The sequence below is a fragment of the Oratosquilla oratoria genome, chromosome 18 (genome assembly GCF_046742065.1).
Source record: "Oratosquilla oratoria isolate Oo_2021 chromosome 18, ASM4674206v1, whole genome shotgun sequence".
In the NCBI taxonomy this organism is placed as follows: Eukaryota; Metazoa; Arthropoda; class Malacostraca; order Stomatopoda; family Squillidae; genus Oratosquilla; species Oratosquilla oratoria.
This window is the reverse complement of record NC_134794.1, coordinates 63,484,573-63,496,461: the sequence shown is the minus strand read 5'-3', so window position 1 is coordinate 63,496,461 and position 11,889 is coordinate 63,484,573. Positions and strand designations below refer to the sequence as shown.

General features: G+C 38.6%; 1 protein-coding gene across 6 annotated transcripts in view; it reads right to left on the bottom strand.

The window, feature by feature from the left end:
* Art8 (Arginine methyltransferase 8) overlaps window positions 1–11,889 on the bottom strand; it is a 15,171-nt gene extending 3,282 nt beyond the window's left edge. The window contains exons 1-3 of one of the 6 annotated variants that reach the window (XM_076202291.1): window positions 11,809–11,889; window positions 8,944–9,070; window positions 135–249 (exon numbers count right to left, since the gene is read on the bottom strand). In XM_076202291.1, coding sequence (XP_076058406.1) covers window positions 135–249; window positions 8,944–9,070; window positions 11,809–11,831 — 265 coding nt within the window. In that variant the 5' untranslated portion in view covers window positions 11,832–11,889. Of the gene's footprint in view, window positions 1–134; window positions 250–4,415; window positions 4,487–8,943; window positions 9,071–11,481; window positions 11,514–11,808 lie in introns of those variants that run through there. The other 5 variants (XM_076202294.1, XM_076202293.1, XM_076202295.1 and 2 more) reach the window with 5 other exon arrangements.

The following is an 11,889-nucleotide window of genomic DNA, read 5'->3' as shown; positions in this document are numbered from 1 at the left end:
ATTTTGAGTTCATCAAAACCATACCAAAAGATATCATTTCTGCATTACTTCTCCATTGGAACCCTCCAAAAAAGGGAGAGAGAAAATAGTAATAACGTTTCATAATCCTGATTACTAAAGGCAGATATACAAACCTGTTCCTGCCCCTACATCCATAACTATCTTGTCTTTAAACAGGTGCTTGTTTTCCATGATTGCCTTCCGGTAAGTGTCAGTCCGTGGACCATCTTGAATCATCAGTCGGTGTATCTAGAATAAAGATCTATTGTAACTTGGACTGCTTTACATTGTTTTGATAGATATCAACAGCAAAACTAAAAATATTTAAATATACCAAATGGATGGTTCCTCCTTACAAGGGAGATGACCAGCCAAACCATGCACCCAACATTTTGTCCATCTCACACCCAGCCATCACCATTTGTTCTCTTTTTTTTTTTTTTTTTGCTCCTTGTGGATGAAGAGCTATCCCTGATCCTAATACTTGGTTAATGACTACATAAATTTATACATACATACATATACAAAAGGATTTTTCCCCGTTACAAGGGAGGTAGCCAAAAACAGCCATAAAATCCACTCCCACCAGTTCCATCTTCACATACTCCACTCCCATTCACCCCCCTCCCCACTCTTGGCTCCTCCTGGATGACAGGTCATCCCTGCATCTCGCCCACTGCCCTGGGTCAGAAGCAATGTAGCAACACACAACACATCCATAGCAAGGCCACTTCAATTAATTGACAACCTTCCCTTTGGACAGTCAAAATATCATTCACACATACTCCCTCACCCCCACCAAACCCCAATGCCCCTTTTACCCCATACATCTATCTCATCCTTGGTCACTCCCTCATGTTCACTCCTTCCACCTCTTCACTAATCTTTCTTCATCCATTCTTTCCATGTGTCCAAACCATCCCAATATTCCTTCATCAACCTTATCTCTCAACTCCCTTTCCACCCCTGTTCTCCTCCTCACCTCCTCATTTCTCACTCTATCCAGCCTCATAACCCCTACAATACTTCTCAGACATTTCATCTCAAACACATTAAAATTCCTCCTCCCTTATATTCCATGTTTCTGCCCCATACAGTGCTGTTGGCATTATCAATCCATACAATCTCCTCTTAGTATCCATTCCCAAATGTCTATTTCTCATTACACTTTTTAATCCCCCAAGGGATTTACTTGCTTCTCTCAAACTACATTCTACCTCCGTTCCCTTTCCTGCCACATTTGCAAGTATCTAAAGCTATCCACTTCCTCCTGTCTCCCTCCCTACACTACAATTAAAATGAAATATTGGTACCAAATAAAATAAAAATAAAAATTTACATTGCTGTGTTACATTCTGATGCTTTTTCTACACTTACGTACACAGCCATGTAAATTTTTATTTCTATTTTATTTGGAACCAATATTTAATTTTAATTGTAGTGTATTTAATATTATAAAGAGGTATGCTTGTACATGTGATTGAGTGTGAACCTTTCCCAGGTTTACCACTCTGACAATTTATAAGTAGTTCACCATCTTGTAACCATTATACACCCTGAAGACGATTCCTGGACGGGAATCAAAACGTCGGGCAAAGAAACCCTTCAATGGAGTCTGATGTTTACAGTTTTCCAATATATATATATATATATATATATATATATATATATATATATATATACACACACACACACACACACACATGAAATAAGATGAGGGAAGACTGTTGCTCTGCAGAAGAATTTATTGAGGACAGAAGCTCCCTCCACCTCCCTTTTAAGACTCCCACCGTCACGACAAAAGTTCAATGTTCTTGAGATAATCTGCATTACAAAATATGATGTTCTTGTTGTATGGATTACTTAAGAAACAAGGACTGAAAACATATTCTCACAAATGTTGGTCCTGCCATCCTTGGGAAATAAAATTATTAATCCATATACCAATGATCTCTTCCCCCATATAAGGGGGGTTGCCAGCTAGGGCATGCACCCAGCCTCCACCCACCCCCTCCTATTTGTTTCATCTTAACTCCTTGTGCACAGCACAGAAAACACCCCAATGTTTCTTCTCTGAGGAGATCTACAGGAGGGCCTTGGGAGTGTTGTCAGATGTTGTGGGGGTGGGAGTTTCCAGTCAATCTTGGGAAAAGGGGACAAATGTGAGTGTAGAAATTTCAGAGGGATCAGTTTGTTAGTGTGGTTGGGAAGGCTTAAGGGAGGGTTTTAAATTGAGAGGATTAGGAGAGGAACAGAGGGAGTAATTGTTGAGGAACAGTGTAGCTTTAAGAAAAGGTAAGGATTTTTTGGGGCCTTTAATGATTTGGAAAAGGCTTATGACAGGGTAGATAGGAAGGCACTGTGGGAGGTTTTGCAGATATATGGGATTGGGGGAAAGTTGTTTAGGGCAATCACGAGTTTTTATGAGAGTAGTAGACCCTGTGTCAAAATGGGAAATGGAGAGAGAGTGGTTTGAGGAAAAGGTGGAACTGCCTCAGGGATGTGTCATGTTGCCTTGGCTGTTCAATGTATACATGGATGGGATGGTAAGGGAGGTAAATGTGAGGGTAATGGTCAGGGGACTGGAGAGGGTTAAAGAAAGTGGAGGAAAGTTCGAGGTGAGCCAGTTGTTGTTTGTTGATGACACTGCACTTATGGCAGGATCGAAAGATTAAGGGAGTTACTGATGGACCTTGGTATTGTATATCATTCTGTTAACATTATACGTTATTTTTCGAACCAGAGGAGGAGGAACAGCAGCAAAACAAGAAGACCCCACAATGAAAGAAATAATGGTGACATGGAAAGAAATGATGCATCACTTTTATGTTGTAATTTTATGTATAATGTTAACAATGATATATACATTATACATAAAATTACAATGTAAAAGTGATGTGTCATTGTGTGTATGTGCGTACGTATAGCAAGCATGAATCTTCCAGAACTTTACAAACTGCCATTTCTGTTTACATGATTAATTATTATTTTATTTGTAATGTTCTGGAACATTCATGCTTGCTATACGTATGCACATACACACAATGACGCATCACTTTTATGTTGTAATTTTATGTATAATGTTAACAGAATGATATACAATATTGGGAAGGTATGTGATAGGAGAAAGTTGAAGGTAAATGTGGGAAAAAGTAAGGTGATGTGATGCACATGGGTAGAGAATGGCAGTGAGTTGGAGGTAAATCCAAACAGAAAGAGGTTGGATGAAGTGGATAGCTTTAAATATTTGGGGTCACAGTAGTGGTGGAGGTAAGTTATAAATTGAGAGAAGCATGTAAATGCCTCGGAAAATTAACGTGTTACAAGAATTAGTCGCCCAGTAATTGATGCAAAAAGGAGATTGTATGAAGGGGTGATTGTGCCAATGGCACTATGGGACAGAGACTTGGAATTTAAGAGAGGTAGACAGGAAAAGTTTAAGTATATTTGAAACGAAATGTCTGAGAAGTATGGTAGGGGTTACTAGGTTGGACTGAGTGAGAAATGAGGAGAGTGGGAGTGGAGGGGGAGACAGTAGATAGGGCTGGTGAAGGATTGTTTGGGTGGTTTGGACACATGGAAGGAGTGATGAAAGATTAGTGAGGGAAGTATGGGAGGTGGAAGTGGAGAACTTGAGGGGACAACTGAGGACGAGATGGATGGATGGGTTGTCTGTTGGGCTAGGAAGGGAAAGGGCAGGTGATGGGGATAGGTGGAGGGTGGCTGTGTATGGGTGGTGCTGTTATGCAGGTGATGGGGGGGGGGTTTGAGTGTGAATGATGTTTTGATGCAGCCTGAAAGGGTTTCTCCCCGTCTTCTCTTTTTCTGTGTGAGGGGGGCAGAGTCATCGATTGGTTGGGGTGGCCTTGCTCTGGAAGTGCTGTCTTCATGCAACTTCTGACCCAGGGCAGTGGGTGGGGTGTAGGGATGGTCCATCATCTATGAGAAGTTGAGATGAGAGGGGGAAAAGAGTGGTTGATGGGAGTGGATTGGGTGGGAGCAAGTGACATGCCTTTGACTGGGCTACCTCCTTTATGGTATATTGATAGAATAATTCTTATTATCTAATGGGAAGCCCAAAGAAGTTTGGAGTGTACGTGTCAGTATTACATTAGATAAAGAGCAAGAACCACACAAAAGGTTACATGTGTACAACAGGAGAGAATACACAACACTTTCCACTACTACAATACACCCATGAACAAATCGACATAGGTCTAGCCAAAATTCTTCAGGGAAAGAAAAAGAACTCAGTAGGGAGGGAAAAGTCACAATCGAAATGTGTCTTACGACAAGTTTTCCCAGGATAAAGTGGACACCTTTGGATAACGTGTGAAAACTACAGGGTGTAAGCATAAGTACAGCAAACACAAAAGGGTACATGGAGGATGACAGGCAGAGATACAGGAACTTGCCTATGCAGGGATTCAGCATGGAAGCAGAGTTCTTGGGAACTATTTCGAATACTCCTCCTGAAGTATAAACCTGCTGAGTGTAAAGACTGGTGAAGATATGATAAAATAATTGTAAAAATATATGATTTACAACCATCATTCAATCTGGGAAGAATGTTTATGTTATTCTCCACTTGTGAAGTTGTTTATTTAATGAAAGAAAAGGCACGGGGACTCATGTTTGTGTAACATTCAGGTGTACTCTAAATCACATCCCAATTAATCTAACACACAATAATGAAAGGGATTCAATAAATGTATTATGAGGGGGCATGGGTGAATACATGGCAATGTGTGAAAATCTACAAAATTGAGAATAAATTAATTACTCATTAACAATTTCATTTCACGAGGGACCAATGACAGGTACCTACCTGTGGTGGCCCTGCAAAATGGACAACAGAGTCATTTTCCATGTACTCATTTTCAAAACATGATATGGTTTAACGTCACACACTCCCCCCTATCAGGAGGCTAGGACGGTGCCCCTCACAGAGGGCTTTGCAGCAGATCCTTCAAAAAAGACTGCCAAACTCAATATTCCACCAAAACAAACAAACAAACAAACACACACACACACACACAAAGGAAATAAATTGGGAAAAAATTGACAATAAAAGGTGGAGAGGAACTCTGGGGCAACATCCAACTGGATCTGACCATTGATTATATATTGACTCATTGAGTCAAAGAAATCACTAGATATAGACACAACGAAGAACCCTCAAGACTAGATTTGACATTCACTTCTGAGCCTGAAATTGTAGAAGAAATAAATTATAAGACACCAACTGGTAAGAGTGACCACATACTAATAGAGTTTGAACTTAAGGAACAAAATGTTGTAAGAAGAAACGAGAAACATAGAAAAGCAAGATTAATGTACAACAAAATTGACTTTGTAAAAGTTGGAAAAAAAATTCAAAACGCTAGTTAGAAAAAATTTGCAAATGATGAAACAAAGACGGAAGGAAATGAAACATTTAAATATATATATATATATATATATATATATATGTACTGTGTCTTGCGACACTGCTTCTGACCCAGGGCGGTGGGCAGGGTTCAGGGATGACCCGTCATCCAGGAGGTGCTCAGATGAGAGGAAGGGTGGGAGGGGTGTGGAGTGTATTTAGGGATGAAATGGGTGGGAGTGTTTTTATGCCTTTCCCTTTGTGGCTACCTCCCTTGGAAGGGGGAAAAAGCCTTGGTATATGTATGTATGTATATATAAAAGGAGGGAAAAGATAAAAATGCACATAAGCAGAAACAAAAAAGGGTTTACATCAAGTGTTGGTTTAATAAAAAGTGTAGCAATGCTAAAGATAGAAGAGGCAAAGCCTAAAAAAAAGTGACTAAATGGCAAACATACATCAAACTAAGAAATTAATATGTAGATATAAGCAGAGAAGTAAAAGAAACTATGAAAAAGATATAATAGACAAATGCAAAGACCAGCCTAAACTATTCTACAGATATGTAAATGATAAACTAAAAGACAAACATGAAATAGTGAAACTGCATGAAGGAAACAAAGAATGTATAGAAGATGTAGAAATGGCTGACCAGACACTTTAGGTCTGTATTCACACTTGAATCTCACAAATGTGGGATGAATGACAGTGAGAAGGATCCCCCAAAATGAAAGAAATAATGGTGACATGGAAAGAAATACAGGACCAAATATAGAAACTTGACGTCAGAAAGTCATATGGACCCGACAGAATAGCAAACTTAAAATTAAAAGAATGTATAGATGAACTTACAGATAAAATACAAAGATAATTGACTTCTCACTCAAAGAAGGAAAAGTACCACAAGATTGGAAAAATGCAAACATTGTACCAATACACAAGGGAGGAGATAAAGAAAATCCAACAAACTATAGACTGGTATCCCTTGCAAGCACAACTGCAAAAATATGTGAAAGAGTTATTAAAAATAAATTAACTAAACACTTGGAAGAGAACAACATACTAAACCCCAACCAATTTGGATTTAGAAGTGGAAGATCATGTATTACAAACTTAATATGCTTTTACTTAAGATTAATAGAAATAATACGAGAAAGAGATGGTTGGGCAGACTGTGCCTTCTTGGACTTACAAAAGACTTTTGACAAAGTACCACACAAAAAGCTACAAAGAAAAATTGAAACAATAGGTGGAATACAAGGAAAATTATTGGAATGGATGAAAGACTTCTTGAATGGAAGAAATATGTGAGTGGTACTCAAATTGGGTAAATATGATAAGCGGAGTCCCCCAAGGCTCTGTATTGGCTCTGATAATGTTTCCTGTTTATATAAATGACATTGATGAAGGCAAAAGTATTGAAGAGAGTAAGTACAGAAGAAGTTTGCACATCTTTTCAAGAAGACCCGGACAAAGTCTGGAAATGGAGTATAAAGAACGAAGTGAATTTCAACATTAAGAAATACAGTATAATGGAATTTGGAAAAAGCAAGAATAGAATATTGGGTCAATACAAAATTGGTACAAAGAAAGTTACAAAAGTAAACTCAGAGAGGGACCTAGGAGTAATTATCTCAAACGACATGACACCAGACAAACATGTAAACAAAATAGTTGGAGAAACTTATAATTTAACAAGATCAATGAAAGTGGCCTTTGTCTACGTGGATGAGGAAATGGTCAAGAAGATACTGTTTATACTGGCAAGACTAAAATTAGAATATGCAGCGTCACTATGGGAGAGATATGAAAAAAGACAGCTTTCCACACAGAATAATAGATACATGGAACAACTAGGTAAATAAACACACACACACACACACGGCTCGGTGGCGGATTGGTAAAGCACTGGCCTCACAAGCCAGAGAACCGGGGTTCGATTCCCCGGCCGGGCGGAGATAAGTTGGGTTTGTCTCCTTTCACGTGTAACCCCTGTTCACCTAGCAGTGAGTAGGTATGGGACGTTAGTCAAGGAGTTGTGACCTTGCTGTCCTGGTGTGTGGTGTGTGAGTGGTCTCAGACCTACCCAGAGATCGGCAAATAATGAGCTCTGAGCTCACTGCCGTAGGGTGGTGTCTGGCTGTCTCGACAGAGACTGCAGCAGATCCGAGGTGAATACACACACACACACACAAAAAAAAAAAAAAAAAAAAATTATTCAGGACACTATCCAACACAGAATAGGCCTGGACACAGATTCAAGCTACCCAAGAGAACACAGACCACAATGTACTACAAATACCCCACACTAACAATCCCTAGACAACAACACAATATATTTTCACTGGATAACTTGTGGGCCCCACCCTGAGGCTGTTGCCAGTTACATGATGGCTGCAGGTCTTCTGCAAGAGAGACCAGGGGCAACAGATTGAATGATTGACCATTTTCAAAACCTGTGAACCTTTTCAACTACATCTGGAGGTGCAGTCCAGCAGTGTTGAGACTTGGTCTCTGGATTGGACCCTAGATCTCTATCAACTTCAACTGTACTTCATTCTTATGGGGAGCTGACAACTACCAACTGTTCCTCATTCTATACATTTCTTCCAGTGATATGGAAACTGTCCAACACTAATACAACACAGCCAACAGTCCAGAGAAGTATATGGGAGAGCTTGAGAACCAATGTCAGCCAAACTTGAGGCAACAATTATTATCACAATTAAAATGTACATGGAAACCAGAAGTTGATGGAAAGAACTTGAGAGGAAGATCAAGAATGCAAGATAGAATTCAAAATACAGCCACATATGGAGGAAGATTGTGGGTAGATGAATAGATGATGTGAACCAAAGGGATGTTATCATCTGTTTTGTTAAATTCTTTGCGTGGATGAGGAGATGGGCTGAGGGAAATTGGCCATGACTGTAGGGCCTTACTATGGAAATACTGTCTCACTGCATTGCCTTCAACTCAAGTAGTGTGGTAAGGAACTGGTGTGACTATTTGCCCATGAAGGTGCTGAAGTGTGAGGAATGTTATCAATCAATCTATTGCCTCTGATCTCTCCTGCAGAAAACTCATGGTTCTCATGTATTTGGCAGCGACCACTGGACTGGTACACAAGTCACTCAAGGGAGCACAGAGAGACTCTTCATTCTTAAGGTGTTGAGATGGGAGATTTGACTGAAGTAATGTTTAGGTTAAATGATGTTGGCAAGTGTTTTGACTTGGTTACCCCTCTTACAAGGGAGAAAAGGCCTTTGGCATGTGCACACACACACACACACACACACACAGATAACCACACATGAATTACCCTTTTTAAATTTCTCCTGCATTACCTTATGATTCCACCTCCTCTGCATAACATTATCCACCCCCCAGATAGAAATGTTGCTTTCCAGTGATAAAATACAAATATTTGTATATTTTTTCTTTTAGAACTATCATACTGTACTCTTTACATCTAAATGATACTAAATTTGAAGACAACTTCAAATAAGTTCATTTAGCAAAGAGAATTATATCTCCATAGTCAAAAATCCAAACTTTGTCATTGCACTTCTTACCTCTACATCTTCGTAGCTTTTATAGTATTCCTGATCAGCCGCTGTTGCACCTTGCGATGGCTGTGCATTAGCTGCTGCACCTTCGCCGTCGGGGCTTGATGCACCACCACTGGCATCTGCCATGTTCCTGAGAAAGTAATGGTGTATTAATAAACATTATTTATATATATCACATCTTAGATATCAGATTAGATTCCAATTGCATAGAATCATAAATAAAACAATTTATAAGTCAGGGACAAATTGGGAGATTAAGAGCAAAGAATGGATACCAACTTTCAATTGGGACATCCAAAATTTTGCAATTTTTTACCCACAGTGAGACTAATCCAATAGTCGCTTTGTTGTTGACAGAAAAGAGGTAAATCTTATAATCACTTATTTGTTGTTGTTGTTGTTGTTCCCTAGACTGTCTGTCCGAGCAGTCACGTCTCCCCAAGGAATGCCACAGCCGAAACTGGGTTTTCCCACAAATCCTTTATAGAGTGTATGTTGTGTTGTTTGTGTGCATGATTGTGTATAATGCAGTCTTCCATTATGTGTTGTATGGTATGGGGTGAAGTGTTACATCCTGGGCAGCTGTTCACAATGCGGTCATCCAGCCTCTTCTGGTAGCTTAGAAGTGGTCCTGGAGCCGCAACGTCTACGTCATGGGACCACCCTCCCAACCCCAAGAGTTGGGGGGCCAAACGGTGGCAACCAGCCCTGGCCACCGGCTCTACGCAAGTGGCACCGATCCCCAAGAGGAGCTACGTCTGCCTTGGGGAGTACCACTATCACTTATTTGTTCTTCATTTATCTATTAATTCATTTATCATTATTATAATTGTTTTGCTAGAAAGTGCTATCAAAATAGAAATAAATCTGAAATTAATTAATCAAATCTTATTCTGATTGCTCAATGAAAGGAAAAGCCCTTATTCAAATACTACTGAGATGACATTAACCTACTTACAACTGCCTGACAGTCTTTAATATAAAATAATACCAAATTGAAAAAAAAAAAAAAAAAAAATCCACATCTAGCAAGGGTTCCCAAGCACCCTCAGATTTCTATGGCATGTGAGTGCAAGCTTGTTTCTGTCACTGGCTAATAATGGTGGTGGGAGGAGGAGGAAGAGGAAGAGGAAGAGGAGGAGGAGGAGGAGGAGAAAGGAAAATATTAATTGTTGCCCCACCCCTTTTTTTTTTTTCTTATGTGAAGATTTTGTAAAAATTGTGTGGAACATCTGTGAAGGATCTTGGGCTCAGTTGAGATACCAAATGCCAACCTATCTGGACTGAATTTCCAAGTGAAAAGGTGTTGATTCACTTTTGAGACAGACAGTGGGAGAAGACAATTCGCCCTAACATCCATTTCATAGTGTTGCAGACAATCATCACTATTATGGGACCTCAAATAAACATCAGTCATGGTTATCAGTAAAATGCAAAACTTATTTTTCATAAAAATTTGGGGTAAATGTTTAGAAGTGCACACCCATGCAATAGAAAATTAAATAATAATTTTGTAAATTATAATACATCAATGTAAAAATTGCTAAAAGCTATACACAAATAAACATTGCCACTTCGACTGCTTGAAATGCCATCTTTGTTTTGGTAGATGCGAAGGTCAAAGAAATTAAGGTAATTTTCTATAAATGCACACCTATGCGATATAGTAATAGAAAATTAAATAACAATACATTATTCTTGGCAGAAATCATATAGCCACTCTGACTACTTGAGACGCCATGTTTGTTTTAGTAGAGGCAGAGGTCGACGAAATTAAATTATGCTAAATTCATATATTCTAACCCAACCTAACCTAACAAACCCTGCCTGCCTAACCTAACCTGCATTTAGTTATGCAGTACCTATAATTCTAGAGGTCATGAGGCCATTGTCACTGTCTCCTACCTCTGAATTTATCAAAACAAAGATGGCATCTAAAGGAGACTATGCAACTTCATTCGTTTATAGCTTTTAGTAACTTTCTATTATTGATTTCTGCCAAGAATAACATATATTATGTTGATGTATTATGATTTAAAAAATTATCATTTAGTTTTCTATTACTACATCTCGTAAGTGTGCACTTCTAAAAAAAAAAATACCAAAATCAAAGTATGATAAATTTGTCTAATACAACCTGTATTTAGTAATGCTGTACCTATAATTTTATTCGTCATCAACCTTCAAATCTATCAAAACAATGATGGGATCTAAAGGAGTCGACGTGACTTCATTCGTTTGTGCATAGTTTTTAACAACATTTGCTGTTATTGATTTCCACCAAGAAAAATATTTATTACACTGATGTATTATAATTTGAAAATTAATATCTAATTTTCTAATGCTATTATCATGTAGGTGTTCACTTAAAAAAAAAATATATAATACAATACTAGTCAACAGTTCCTCACTCCAGCAGTCACAAAAATACAAGGCAAAGGGAAGAGCTTTGGTCAGCAATTACACAGGCTACACGTCAAATGCGTGACTAGTTTATACACAATTCCCAGAGTTGAAATAATATAAAACCTACTACTCAACTCAGTGTCAGTGTGCATAAACCTTCGTCCTTTAATTTCTATCCACTGTCCACGATGATGTATTACGTACAATTATTAATGTACATAAGGAAAAGTACAAGGATTAATTTTTGCTGACATACTGCATACCTTAGACTTAGTAACCCAACTATATCTGTCGATTCCTTTGAGTTACATTACACATGAAAAGCATTCTTTCCCGCCTTATACATCAAGTCATATATCAATTCATCTTTATATCACCAAATATTACATGAATTAACATTTGAGAATGTCATACGTATTTTCACTGACGAAAAGTTATAAATAACAACAAACAAATGTTTACCCTCCACACCGTGCTTGACTCATACTCCAACCTCACTTTTATAAACAAACTTTGCCACCAAGTTAACCCACGGACGACGAG